Source organism: Pogona vitticeps, chromosome 4, assembly GCF_051106095.1.
Source record: "Pogona vitticeps strain Pit_001003342236 chromosome 4, PviZW2.1, whole genome shotgun sequence".
Taxonomy (NCBI): Eukaryota; Metazoa; Chordata; class Lepidosauria; order Squamata; family Agamidae; genus Pogona; species Pogona vitticeps.
The window spans coordinates 112,195,633-112,210,350 of NC_135786.1; the positions used below are offsets into that span (position 1 = coordinate 112,195,633).

Here is a 14,718-nt window from a genome sequence, read left to right on the forward strand (position 1 = left end):
CTGTGCTCACTCACAAAGCGATTTAAATCCAATTCACTTCAATAGCATTTAAGAGACATGTGTAAGACTGCAGCCTAAGGAAAGCAACAGTCATCTTTTTAGGGAAATATTGCCAGCCCATTTCATCACTATTCTATATATAGAGGGAGGAGGAACTATGAGACAAACATTTGTTTCATTTGCTTTGTAATACTTCTGAATGTCTTCCATAGATAGTAATCTACTGACATAAAGTTATTCCAAATGTTACTGCTTTAAATTTTCCTTAATTTTTTAAGCAACAAAACAATCCAATTGCCTTCCAGGGAAATGAAATTACTATGCTACACCACAGTAGTTCAAGATACATACTTGATAAGAATAGAAGCACTTCACTTTTAGGAGGAAATCCACTTTCTTGAAAAGGAAGCTTGCGTTTTTAAGGAATTGAGGTGTTTTCTTTCACACAATATAACAGTAGAATTACAGAGCACACACCACCAAAAGAAGTAGCAAGATTCTGTGGCAAAAGCTACATATTAGATGTGTCCCATGGTAGGTTTTGTACCTTGCTTTAACAACTATATACCTCTTACATAGTCTTTCTCATATCTCTTGCTCATAAAGCCATATGTTTCCTCTAGTGCCACAAATCTGTCTGAGAAATTATCTGCCTTATTCCCCCTTAGAGAAAGAGAATAGAATGGAGTTGTGGCCTGGCTCATTTGAAATCAAACATCCACCTTTATGTAAGTCTTCTGTGGCAGACAGTTTCCTTGCTCACCATGAACACTTAAGTCATATTTCCTGTCGGCCAGTCCTGCCACATTCACAGCAACGCACACATAGCGGCCCGTGTCGGACACCTGAGTGTTTTTAAGTTGAAGACGGCGTCCTTCATTCAGTATTTCGGCTCCCCTCCTGTTGACTAACAGCTGACCATCCTTCATCCAGGTGACAGTTGGCTGTGGAATACCTTCTGCCTTGCAGTCTAATGAAATATCATTCCCCCGGGTCACAGTCACATCCGATTGTTGGCTCTCACCATCCAATATTGTAGGATGAACTATTTAGAGAAACAAAACAACATTCTAAAGTTTAGAATCATATTATAACATTATAATATCATACATATCTCTTTCGTTGTACAGTACATTAATATAATTAGTTCCAGGGATACATGCGTGGAGCGACTGGTACTGTGGACTGATTGACAGGAAATGTCCTTTTGTGTATGGGTAAAGATTGGCTGAGAAATTAGAGGAGGATGTACTGACTGGAATGCTGTGTGGTAGGTAAGAATGATAGACACAGACAGTGACAAAAACAGTTCAGAAAGATTATGTTATGAGTTGAGGGGAATGCATATCTAATGGTTTAGTACACAGATCTGTAGTAGAATAACATTAACCCTGTACAACCAGTAATGCTTATGGCAATAGTTTAGTGAGGTTAAACCTCCAGAACATGGCCGAATAGCCTGAAAACCCACAGCAACCACTAAAATATTCTTTGCTGGCATTTCATGAAAGACAGATAAAACTTGTTAGTCACTAAGGTGTCAAATAAAACATTTGATGATTCTGTTGCAGCAGACAACTGACTAACCTTTCTGGAGATTTATGCAGCAACTGTCTTCTAAGCAACAAACACGACAGTTAATTTTGTATAATGACTTACCATACACTAGCAAACTATATTCCTTCTTTGCCATTCCAGCTACATTAGAAGCCATGCACATATAGGATGCTGTATCTGATTTTTCAGCAATAGAAATTTGCAGCTGTCGTCCTCCAGATAACACTCGGATCCTGCCAGTAGGGTCAACCAGAAGGGGAGCCCCTGCAAAAGAAATACTTTACTGGCTCATATTAAAAGAGGAACACAAAACATAGGGTACAATATAGTACATACTACAGGGCTAATTGCCACAAACATTCCTGCAGTTGTCTGTCACTTACTCTGTGGTGGACATAAGATTTCAAACTTCCATGTATTTATGTGTATGTTGGGTGTGTGTGAGGTCATAGCTTTTTCAAAGGCAAAGTTTTAAAAATTACAAACACAAAATCCCATGGATCTACCTGTCTCTGATTCCACAGGTTTAAGTCAGACTATGATGACTACGCCGTCACCAGATTTCATGTATTTATGTCCAAAATACAAATTGATCTGAACCAAATCAAGCCCAAATGCAAATCACTACAATGGGCACAAATTGAATTGGCAGTGGGGATGAATGTTACATGAATGACTCCTTTGCTCCAATCATGCAGCCACAGGTGGGGTGGCAAGATACACATTCAGATAAATGCTACAGTGCTTCTCTCCACCCCCACCCCCAGCAACATGATCTCTTTCATTATGGAAGACTGTAGAATTTGGAATGCAAAGGAAACTGTTGCTAACATGTCAGAGATAATCGCAACAAACACATTTCTCCTTTTAACCTATTACTAGAAACACACTGCTTTCAAGGGAGCACTCCTTCTCCAAATGGATTTCTCTAACCATATATTTTGACCTTGAATTAGGCTATTTGAAAGCACCTTCTGTTAAAGCAAAGGATTCCTTAGAATCAAACATATGTTATCAAATCTAGGCTATAGGAACCAAATTTCTGCTTATGAGGTCAGATGGCACATTGTTTGATTCACAAGAGAACTTTTCCAAAAAGAGGTCACTCACCATTCTTTCTCCAGCTGAGGGCTGGTGGTGGAATGCCACTGGACTCACATATCATACTGATAAGGTTTCCTTCAATTACAGTCAACTGAGTATGTGCATCAGAACTGTAAATACTTGGAGGCACTAGAGTGGGAAATATCAAAATAATGCTTAACCATAAATATAATAAAATTTGTTAACATTAGCAGGCAAAGAATCCAGTAGAATAAAAATCCTTCACAGAAGATTCTTGCAGGGTTTGAGTTCCTCACAGTTTAATGTGATAAACATGGCAGAGGAATATCTTAGTTTATTCAAAATATTTTAGCAACAAAACATTTCCATTTGACCCTCTAACATTTTTCTCTGTACTTTTAAAAAGTACACAGATAACATATGTTGTAGAGTTGGCAGCAATTATAATATATAGTGGTGCATTTCAACAGTTTAAACCTTATATTTCAGTCTTCCATGCCTAAAACTTGTAAACTGACTAAATTCTCCAAGAAGCAAAGCCTTTTATACATACTGCTGAACAAAATCTCTGGTCCTCGTTCTGGAAACAGCTCTGGGGAATAGATAGATTTATTGGATTTACAACACAAAAGGCTTTCCATCAATGCTTCTGGCCCCAAGCATGCAAACAAATAATTTATTTCTAAACAATTAGCCATAGATGATTTTCACAGGCAAATTCATGGTTCCCACTAAAACTGCGGAGAAAAGGCCACTATAAAATGCTTTCTGAAAGAGAAAGATGAAGGAATGGAAAACTTTAGCCCTTTAGATATTTTGGACTTCATCTCCTATGTCCTTTAGCACTGGCCACACAGGCAGGGGCTTCTGGGAATTAAATATATTGGGGGCCCAAGGTTTACTACCCGTGACCTAGATACTTAACAAGTCAAGCTGGAATATCATCCTCAAGGATCAAGGAGGATATTAAAACACAGCATTGTCTACACTGGGTTTTCATAAGACCAAAGAAGCAACATGCAGATGAGGAGTGTATATCCTCATTGTTTAAATAGCAACTTGGTGGATAAATACTATACATGTTGTTGGACAATACAGTGGGGGTGGGTGGAGAGACCCTTTCCCCTTTGCCTATCATAAAATCACAGATTTTCAATAGCTGCAGTTCAGAAAAAAATGAAGTGCACATGTTTTCACTGAAATGAACTAAGGGAGCAACTAGATGAGCATTTTTCCTATGTTTTATGCTATGTTTCTCATTGTTTCTTTTGATATTTATTCTGTTGATCATACGTTACTGTTAATCACAAGTAGATCCAGTCTTTTGGCATGAATGTGCAGTATATTTTATTCAATTGGAAAGGCTTGTGTTTTTTTTTTTAAACTCTCATTATTTTGACCTGCTTTTGGCTTCTGTGAGCACCTATATTGGTCTTTTAGGGTGTGTCCAAATGACATCACTGATAATGGACAGGGTGAGGTGTGGTGTTGTAGAGTACCTTACTACCTTGGCCTGCATTTTGCTCATACTGGTAAGGACTACAATTGCAATGCAATCCCACTTTAGCACTATAGTGCACTAATTCAAAAACTGTTTGGTCAGTTAAGTGTTATTTCATTTGCTAAACATTAAAAAACAAAGGGATTTGAATGATGGTGAAATGGGTGGGTATAAAGATGGTTGTAACAGCAGAGAGGGGAGCTGTGTGATATATGGATACATGAAGCATACCTTACCAGGATAATTAAACATTTCTGTATGAACTACAACAACAATTAAAATGGTAGGAAGCACTACAGAGAAGTTTGCATCAATGCAAGACAAACTTCCGTGTGGTGATTCCCTAAGTGTACGACACCTGGTTCACATTCAGTTTCACCATTTAGGATGCACTTGTGGGTGAAAATGACTGAAAACCTCAAGCTTATGCATTCTTCCCTATCACAGATAACTCTTTCACTAATTTTTTGCATCAACTCCATCTGCTATCAGAGACAGAGAGAGAGAGAGAGAGAGAGAGAGAGAGAGAGAACAGACAGACAGATAGTGATAGGAACATGCTACATTTATTTTTTCTTTCTGCTAGATTTCTCTTCATCATTCTCCCTCTTCCCTGCTGGCCTATATGTAGTGATCTGAAAATGCTTGTGGAAGAAATTCCTCTTGAACATCTTCCCTTGGGCTTTAAATGAGGTGTGGGAAGCCAAGGAGGCTTCTAGCTGCCTAAGGTGACTGTGCAATGAAGACAAGAAGTGAACAGACACTTCTCAGTCACTTCATAACATCAGTACAAGAATTCTGGTCTTTATGCCTTATAATTTCCCTGAAGGTTTTCCTCCTCTGAAATTCTTTTTTGAAGGCAATTGAAAGATGATGAACAAAATTCTAATGGAAAAAATCTTCTGCACAATATTATTATGAAGAGATCATATGAACCAGGCCCATACGTGTAGGTCTGTATATGGACATATATTGTGATGAAGGGCAATGGAAAATGGATGTCTTCACCAAATTTCTGGGTTAGCTCAGTGGCAGATCCTAGCCATTTGAAAACCCAAATTTATTCAAATAGTGAAAATGGACATCAGCTACTGACAGCAAAGCTTCATCCTTCAGGTAACTGGAACTTGCTTCAGCTCAATATGGTGAATGACATGAGGTCCGAATTCCAAGACAAAATTACTGGCACTCATTCTCCTGTCAGAAACATGAAGAACTGCCCTTCATACATTTTACCCTATATCCAGGAGACCACAAAATGAACTGCTTCTTCTTTTTTTAAGTAGCAGTTCTCAGGTTTTGAAGTAGCTAATAGGTCTATGTATTCAGTGAGGTTTCTTAAACATAGATTCCTTACATCAATGGCAGCTGGTGCTTGTTGTAACTAATGGGGAGAGGAAAAGGCAGTCGGCAGTAGACAGGGCGAGACATTTTTGTATTCTTGAAGGCTTTTACAGCTGGGATCCAATGGTTGTTGTAGGTTTTTTGGGCTGTTTGGCAGTGTTCTTAAGGTTTTTTTTCCTAACGTTTCACCAGTCTCTATGGCTGGCATCTTCAGAGGACAGGAGTTAGAAGTTAGACAGACAGAGTTCTAACTCCTGTCCTCTGAAGATGCCAGCCATAGGTCAAATAGGTGACTGTAAAACACAAGGAGGAGAGCCACTGTCCTACAAACCCTGAAGGGTCAGCCTCTACTGCTTACATCCTTTTCATATTTATGCACTGAGGAATCAATTTTCATTTACTAAAACCTAAAGTCTTGTTCTTTAGGGTTGCCAGTCTTACCCCACACATTGACATTGTAGTTCTTCTCCCTTTTCCCAGCCGCATTTGTTGCTTCACAAGTGTATCGTCCTGTGTCTTTAGCTTCAACTCCTTCAATCTAGCAACAAACAAAGAAAGAATTCTTTTGGCCACCATTTATGTGTACATATTTGCATAATAATCTGCAAAGGCAATGAATAGTTACTGAGTGGTGTGACATATAAAGCTTTGTTCCCCTAACTAAATCAATACGAAGTACTACCTGTACCACCCAAAAATTTGATAAAGGGTGCTATGGTTCAATAGCTAAACAGAATTTCTTCTGATTCTACATTCCACCAAATTTTGCCTTAAGTAAACATGGGAGCTCCAACAGCAGAGTGGTTTAGAGACAGAGCCACAAATCATAAATTCTTATTCCTTTAAATGTCCTGTGGGTGCCATTTAAACATTCTCCTAGGCTCAGGGGTACGTTTTGTGGAAAAAGAGCACAACATCAGCCTGGACTGCCTAGAAAGGACAGTCAAGCACAGCATCCAGCCATGCTGCATTGGCATCTGATTAAGCCACTCCCAAGCCACTAGGGAACATTTAAAGGGCATCAGTTGATTTCCTTTCTCCAATTCACTGATAGTGAAAAACAGAAGACAGAAAATGCTCTGTTCACAAACAGGCAGGACATGGTTTTGCAGAGCAACTGGCTTACTGGTGGGAACTGATGAAACCTGGAACAATGAAATATCCATGAAAGGCTCAAAGAAAAGAACTTCAATAATAGACATGAAGCCTTAGTGATCCTTGTGCAATTAGCATCAACAGTCATAAAGATGAAATGGATATGTGAGAGAAAGCTCAGACATTTTAAACTTACTCTCAGTACACTGCCGTCTTCTGTAATGCTGTGGCCAAACTTCTTCAGGACTGGCTGGCCATCCTTCAACCATGATAGGGTGGGCGGGGGAATGGCACTGCTCTGACAGTGGAGCTCTAAATCTTCTCCCATAACTACAGAGACATTCTGTTCCTCTCCCATAATGTTAGGTGGAACTGAATGAACAAATGTTTTAAAAATTCACTTTTAACTCCTTGCACCGGAGAATGAAAAACGAAGAAACGGAAGACAAATTTTGTAAATTTTCCCTACAGAATCAACATGCTCATAATAAACCGTGGCCATATTCAGAGCTGACTATCTGAATATGCTGATTATTGTAAGAACATAAGAAGAGCCTTGCTGGATCAGGCCAAGGGCCCATCTAATCCAGCTTCCTGTATCTCACAGTGGCCCCACCAGATGCCTCTGAGAACACATGAGACAACTAGATACCTGTCTCCTCTGGGCTAATAATCTTGCCTGGAATAGGCAGGGTGGGGCTCTTTCTGATCTGAAAATAACACACAGTGCTTTGACAGTCCATTTTTGGACTGGTGTGCCTTTCACCTGCCTGTGAGCAATGAGAGATAGATGCCTGTCTCCTGATACCTCTCCCCTGCATCTGGCATTTTGAGGTACCTTCCTTTTAAGCCCGGAGATTATACATCCCCATCATGGCTTGTAACCTGTGATGGACTTTTCCTCCAGGAATCTGTCCAACCCCCTTTTAAGGGCATCTAGGCCAGATGCCATCACTGTGTCCTGTGGCAAGGAGTTTCACAGACTAACAACACACTGGGTAAAAAAAAATATTTTCTTTTCATTGTTCTCACTCTCCCAGCACTCAATTGGAGTGGATGTCCCCTGGCTCTGGTATTGTGTGAGAGGGAAAAGAGCTTCCCTCTATCCACTTAATCCACCCCCTGCATAATTTTATACATCTCCATCATGTCCCCCCTCAGGCGCCTTTTCTCTAGACTAAAGAGCCCTAAACACTGTAGCCTTTCCTCATAAGGGAGGTGCCCCAGCCCAGTCATCATTTTAGTCCTTCTCTTCTGCACCTTTTCCAATTCCACTTTGTCTTTTTTGAGGTGTGGTGACCAGAAATGTATGCAATACTCCAGGTGTGGCCTTACCAGCATAATGTATTGGTGTCATTTAAGTAAGGCAGTATTAGATTTCATGTATTGAATTCAAATTGTTGCAGATGAATTAATCAGAGATGATAATTAAACCATATTTTGACATTATTCTTTTAGTGCTCTTCTTAATTTATTTTTGCTATTAACAGTTCATGGTATGTACCACAGTGTGCTCCTGGTCATGTTTCTGAAGAAGAAAGCCTATCCATCATCTGATTCAAATTAGGCTTTCTGCAAACTGTGATTTGTATTAATTGGTCAGATTTTACATTATAGTTCAAAACTGCTTGTGCTACATCACCTCTCACTATCAGACCCACCCCGTTTCTTCTCAGTTTATCATTTCCAGAGTAAAACACTTTATAATCATGTGATGAAAAATATCCTACTCCTTTAGTTCATTTACATCATGTATTATGATATTGACACACCCCTTTTCTTCTTTTACAATTTTGAGCATGCAGCATCAGACTCTCCTTTTGCATCTTTGCACATCAATAGCTGAATGTCTTTTCAGCTTTACTCATATTGTTTCACTGAGAACAATGCTACACGTATTTATCCTTCGCAATTCTTCTGGGACTGACTGCTTTTTTTATCTGGAAGTCTCATCTTTCAGTGTTCGTTTCATTTTGAATAGTCTCATCATAGAATTTTTAAGGTATACAATATTAAGAAGTTATTTACCATTGCCTCCTTCTGTATAGTTTTAACAAGAGTAAGCTTGAGTGCCTCTGCCCTTGTCTATGAAAGATCTTCCAGCAGTGTCATGTTCCACTGCTGCGGCTGCCCTGTAATGTATGTGCTAGTCTTGAGTGAATCAAACGTAACCTATAGGACAGCAGGGTCCCAGGCACCAAAACTGCAAGTTACATTGATGATATTGTACTTAACATAAATTTACCAACATTCATATCTAACAATTGTATATTAAATTTAAGATAAACATGTTAAAACATCAGCTATGAAGTGCAATGCTCCCTCTTTCTAGTGTACCCTAAAAAATGCCGGAAGCAAAACTACCTGTAATGTATTAATGCAGTGTGTTAAACTACAGAAAACATGTAGGTATTCTCTCCTCTTCATTTTAAATGCCACAGTCTGTGCAAACCAAACACTAGTGACATCTGAACGAAAAATGGAGACCTTGTGCTCCTTCAGATGTTGCTGGACCAGCTGTTCTCAGCCCCAGCTGAGTTTAGTAGCCCACCACTGTCTGGATGACAACAGGTTCCCCACTTCTGATTTAACCTAGCCACTAGTGATTATGTACATCTTTCTTGTACATTCACTACTAGAACATAGAACACTTGCCTATCCATATTTCATAGCTCTGGGAACAGGTGATTTTGGTGTGTGGCCATTCCATGTGCTGAGAGTAAGGAAGCACAAAACAGACTTTAGTGTGACTCCTTAAGGTAGAGTTGTCAAACTCAAAGGGAGTTTAGCCTGATCATGACAACACAAGAATAACATGCATAACACAAGAATAATACGCAAACACAAATTTGTATCTTTGTCTTGTGGGTCTGAAGAGAAAACATTGCTGCTTCTACAAAAGCCAACTGTGTAAGCATACACAAAGTCCTCCTGAAAGTGGTTCCAGAACTTATTGGATATGTTAAAGGTGTCATAGACTATATTGTCAGTCTCTCGTCCTTTTTTAAAAATAAAAAAATGCATTATTTCAGTTGATGGCATTTCTTATGGAGTGTTTGTTTAGGGAATTTCTCAAGGGTCCTCACCATGAACTCTGAGATCAAAATCCCTCTGTTTCTCCCCCGCTGCGTTCACTGCAACACATGTATATTTCCCTGCATCGCTGATCTGTGCACTAATTAGTGCCAAAACACGACCTCCTGAAAGAATCTAAAATTGGGATAAGTGTCATAAGTTGAGTGATTGTAATTGACAAGCATGCTTATATTCCACTGAACGTCTCTTCCACAAGACGGCTACCCATCCCACACACTTCTCACAGTCCTTGATGTTGTAACACCCAAGAAGGCCAAAGAACCTAATATGAAGAACTGAGCTTTCTCAGTTGTGGCCCTTTGGAATAAGCTTCCTGCAGAGGTTCATCAGGCACCATCCTTTTCTATTTATAAGAAGCTACTTAAGACTGAATTATATAAAGCTGTCTTCTACTAGTGTGAATATTATTCTTAGATGTTCAGATGGGATTTTATTTAAAAAAAAAATAAAGGTAGCTTTAGATAGTTATTGGATTTATTGCATTTATTATACAGTGCTTTAGTGTATGGCTTTATTGTATATTGTGAACTGCCCAGAAACTGGCAACACTAATTCATATATATGGGGGGGAAATGATTTAAAAAGAAAGAACAAGAAGTCTTTAAAATGTGGGAGGATAACTGTGAATGTCACAAAAAATGCAATATGAAATCAATGCAATGTTGTTGTTTAATTCACACTTCTTCCTTGAATTGCGTGGATCTCAGCAGCACAGTTTTGGTTATACATGGATTTTTAAAAATAAATGAATAAATCAATATTTCCATAAATAAAAATTCAACACATACTGTGCTACTGTTTGTCTCCAGGAAGTGGCCTGGGAAAGCTGAGTTTTGTACTTACTGAGGCCCCCGTTGTTGGCAGTGTGGTGGACCCCAGTCCAATGGTGGCCTGGCCATCCTGCTCCCCTAGTGTGCCAGCTCCATAAGGTAGCAGGGGAGGGTGCTCGGGCATGCCAGGAGACTGATGCAGGTTGTGAGAGCTCTCTCTCTCTCTCTCTCTCTGTGTGTGTGTGTGTGTGTGTATGAATCAACTGTTTATGCTTCATAGTTACATTTTGTGAGGCATAAGAGTTATAAATGGATTTTGAACTATACAGGCATCAAACGCGCAAACTCCAGTGTTGCTGAAGGGAGAAGTGCATTATTATTATTTATTCATTCAAATTTGTGCCAAACATTTCTAGTGACAAAAGAACTCATTTTATAAATTGGGTATTTCCCTAAAGCATACAATAATATGTTTTTTTTCCACATCCAATTTATTGCATGAAATCAGTTCTCATTGCTCTCATGATTATACTGTTAGCAAGGCAACAGTGCAACGATTCTTCTCCCAACCATGTTGTTGTTAAGGTAAGATTGCCTCTTGACCTCCTTAATGTGTTGCAGCATATTTGGTGTTGAAAGCAGAGAGTGACTCCCTTCCTATCTTCTAGAATGCTTGAGTGGGAGTGACTCAGGTCTTGGCCCCCAATACAATTAGCAAATAAAGAAAGTGGGAAATAGGTAAATGTTCTTTATCTGATTTGCAAAACCCTAGAAGTGACAACATTTGTCTTGGATTGGAGGTGAGTGTTACAAGTTGCCAACTTTGACAGCATCGCTAACATGTCTTTAGAAATATTTCAGTGTTGTCTTATTTCATTCTATTTCGTTTTATTTTCTATAGTGCTCTTCAACTCATGGTTTATAGATGGCTTTTACTACAACGTTTATAGCATAGCTTATTCCTACCCTAAAATGGTTAGATTAAACATGATTAGTATAAATATAGCAGGATAAGCATAAATTAAGTGTTCAGATTAAGCAAGATTAGGCCAGATCAAATCCCTATTTTCTTCCCATTGTCTTTATATAAATGTGGTTTTCCAAGTTCTACAACTGTTGTGCATCAAACAAAGGCGCAAGCAGATTTTTATTTTTTTTTTAATGGTAGAAAAAGAGCAGAAAATGTCAAATAGCGTCAACAGGAAATTTATCTACTCCCATTTCCAGGGTGGGATTCAGGAAAGTCTCTTAACTATGCAAGGAGCCCCTATACATTAAACAAAGTACAGTTTATATTTTAAACAAATTAAAGTTGTCCTATGAGAGATAATAGTTATTAAAAAGTAGCATCAAGTTACCTGGAGTCCATTGGCCAAACTAGAAACGGGGCTGCCGTCTTTGAGCCAAGTCAGAATGGGAAGAGGGATGCCGCGGGCTTCACATTCCAACCTTACTGGATTATTAACCACAACAGTTACCATTTCAGTCTCACCAGAAATGGAGGGTGGAACTTAAACAAAAAGAAATGAGAGAAAACGTATGAGTTTGGAGCAGATATACAGCTTTGGTCTATAAGTTTTCATTTGTGTATGCTTTTGAATTTTGTATGCACATACATTTTTTTTCCAAACTAGCTCTCTCTCTCTCTCTCTCAGCTAAACATTATCTCCACATTCTTCTCTTTTCAGGACAACACTGAGAAATTTGCTAGTTTTACACATTATTTACTAAACTTCTGGGTTTCCATTTAATTTTTATTAATTTTAATATTTTTTTGGATTTCAAGTTTTGTTTTTCCTCTTTAATTGTGCTATTTTTTTCTTAAATCAGATACTATCAGTGATGCTAATTATTTTCCTGCAATTAATGACTGGTGCACAAACTAGAGTTGGACATGGCACCATCAATAACTCCCAGGAAAATGTATTAATCAAGGTCAGTATTGGTCAATTAATATTACAAAGAGCTGCAGACATTTATAGCTCAATAGAAGAATTTAGCCTTCACAAACCTGCACACAGTTTTTTAGCACTAGAATTGCAGGCCTGTTTTTCAAAGAGGAGATGGAATTTGTGTAAAGACATGTATCTAAGCCACAAGAACTCGAGATTTAAGGTCAAATTAAAGGATATTTTGGCATGTTTTCAGAACATATACTCCCTCAAAAGAGTCTGTTATAGCATGTGATTTTCCTCACATATGTATCTTGGCTTTAGCATATGTTGAATTCTGACTAGTTACAGACCACTTCTTGATCTGAGGAAGTGAACTTGTCCATGAAAGCTCACAGGTTAATCACAGAGAATACACATTCCCCTTAATGTTTTGTTTCACTCTTTAGTTCAATAGCTTATTTTATGATGGAAGCTTCTTTTCATATAAGACAATTCTTATGTCAGCATTGGTCACAGAAATTAACATGACAGTTATACAAACATGACATATTCAACTGAGAGCCAACCAGTTTTTCATAAAGTATATACATGCAAAATGTAGAAACAGTTTGTCCTATAAAATAACAATTGTTAAAATCAATGTAAATTTAGACAAAGGAAGGAAGGAAGGAAGTATTTTGATAATGTGGCAAAAGAACTGAACAATGACCAGAAAGAATTAGCTTATAAAGTATGTGAGAATATGGGTTTTGTAGTACTTGTTTCCCAGGACTTGCAGGTGGTTCATCTCGGCCAGAGTCCTAGCTGTTATTGTGGAAGAAGAGCCAATGCCACATCTCAAGACTAATAAACATAACATTTCTTGATAATGGCTTACCAGCCTCGGAACAAGAGACAGAATGATGGGAAGTTGGATGTAGATTTGTGAACAAAGGACTGTATGCTGATTGGATACCATCATGAAGCAGAGCCTTTGATTTAAGTTACAGAAAGGAGAGCTTAAGTGGGGGGGTGCACAGTGGAGAAGAGAAAATGGATGACAGGTTTAAAGCCGTTGTTGATTGACTGGGAGATTTTAGCCATGGTGACTTAGAACAGCCTAGTCATTAAGAGTAAAACTATTAGCTACTTAATCATTTTATTGTTTTGTGGGAAAGTCTTACAGAAGCTTACTTAATACTTAGATGCTTGGCATTTAACCAGTAAAATTGTATCTTTTTGTATTCCTTTTATTTTATAACTTTTGACTCCTTTTGAATAAATATTTTATATTTGTGATTCTTGAGGTCAAGGGAGAAAGTGCCTAAACAAAGTGCCTTAGCCACAAGGGCTATGTTTGCTATTTTTTTGTTATTTGGGTGTCCTACCTGGTAAGGCTGGTGTATAAGGTTCAACATACACAGCTAAAGAGTTTTAAGCTTAAGTGAGCAATTGGAAATCTAGGGACAGACACTTGCCCATAGTTGCCAGGCACAAACCTCCTAGGTCTCACCCAATCTAGAGAAAAGGTGGTGGGTGTTCAGAACTACAGTTCTGGCTCCTCCCCCTAGTGGAATGGCTTCTCTAAGGAGACACTTTCCTGACATGGTGGTAGCGGGGAGATCTTTTGAGCTCTCACCCTTGGTGTTTTGTGTTTTGATGTCTGTTTTTGGAGCTTGCCATGGTTTGCAATTAAAAGATAAAAAGGTTTGCCCTTTTAGAATTGTACTGTTTTAAGATTAATGAGCATACTGGAAGCTTTCCTGGTTTGTTACTTTGTGTAGCGAGTTAGAGCAGCAGTGCGATGGGCAGTGGATGATGAGTACTATGATCCACAAGAAGACATTGTGGGGCATGATACTCCTTCTCAGGACTAAGCGGATCATGTGGTTGGAGATTATGGCAATTTGATTACTGTGGGGCAAACACAATGATTACAATGTAAATTGGAGGGAGCTGTTGGAGGCACAGGACGTGGCCATGTTCAAGGGAGAGAAACTGGCACCTGGCCCAAAATGGAACAGCACTCCCCCACACAGTTGGCTGGGAGCCTGGAGCAGACGAGGTGGATAAGGAATCAGGAGACCCATCAGGAGGAGAAGCAGGAGTTGCTGAGATGCCGGGCTAAAGAACAGGCTGAGCAGCAGCAAGATGTTTTACGTATCAACAAGAGACTTTTGCTGACATACTAAGTGCCTCGGGAAGGAAGGAAGGAAGGAAAGCCCAAAGAAGCCAGGCTTTCATAAATCTCCCCAGAAGATTAATTACACCCCAGCACATCCTTTTGCTGCCCCAGGAACTATTTCCAAACCTATGGCTGCTAGCACCCCTTTTGTATCTTTTCATTGTGGGGTACATTTTGCTCACATTTAACTGGAGAAAAAAGTAAGCCTGTTAAGCCAGCCACTCTCCAACT

The 14,718-nt window shown here is 39.0% G+C and overlaps 1 protein-coding gene across 1 annotated transcript in view; it reads right to left on the bottom strand.

The window, feature by feature from the left end:
- The window catches only part of HMCN1 (hemicentin 1), a 372,920-nt gene that overhangs the window by 149,829 nt on the left and 208,373 nt on the right, over positions 1-14,718 (bottom strand). Inside the window, exons 40-46 of the mRNA XM_078393073.1 lie at positions 11,787-11,938; positions 9,649-9,772; positions 6,759-6,934; positions 5,909-6,005; positions 2,668-2,790; positions 1,660-1,821; positions 764-1,045 (exon numbers count right to left, since the gene is read on the bottom strand). Of these exons, the coding sequence (XP_078249199.1) occupies positions 764-1,045; positions 1,660-1,821; positions 2,668-2,790; positions 5,909-6,005; positions 6,759-6,934; positions 9,649-9,772; positions 11,787-11,938 (1,116 nt within the window). The remainder of the gene's footprint in view (positions 1-763; positions 1,046-1,659; positions 1,822-2,667; positions 2,791-5,908; positions 6,006-6,758; positions 6,935-9,648; positions 9,773-11,786; positions 11,939-14,718) is intronic.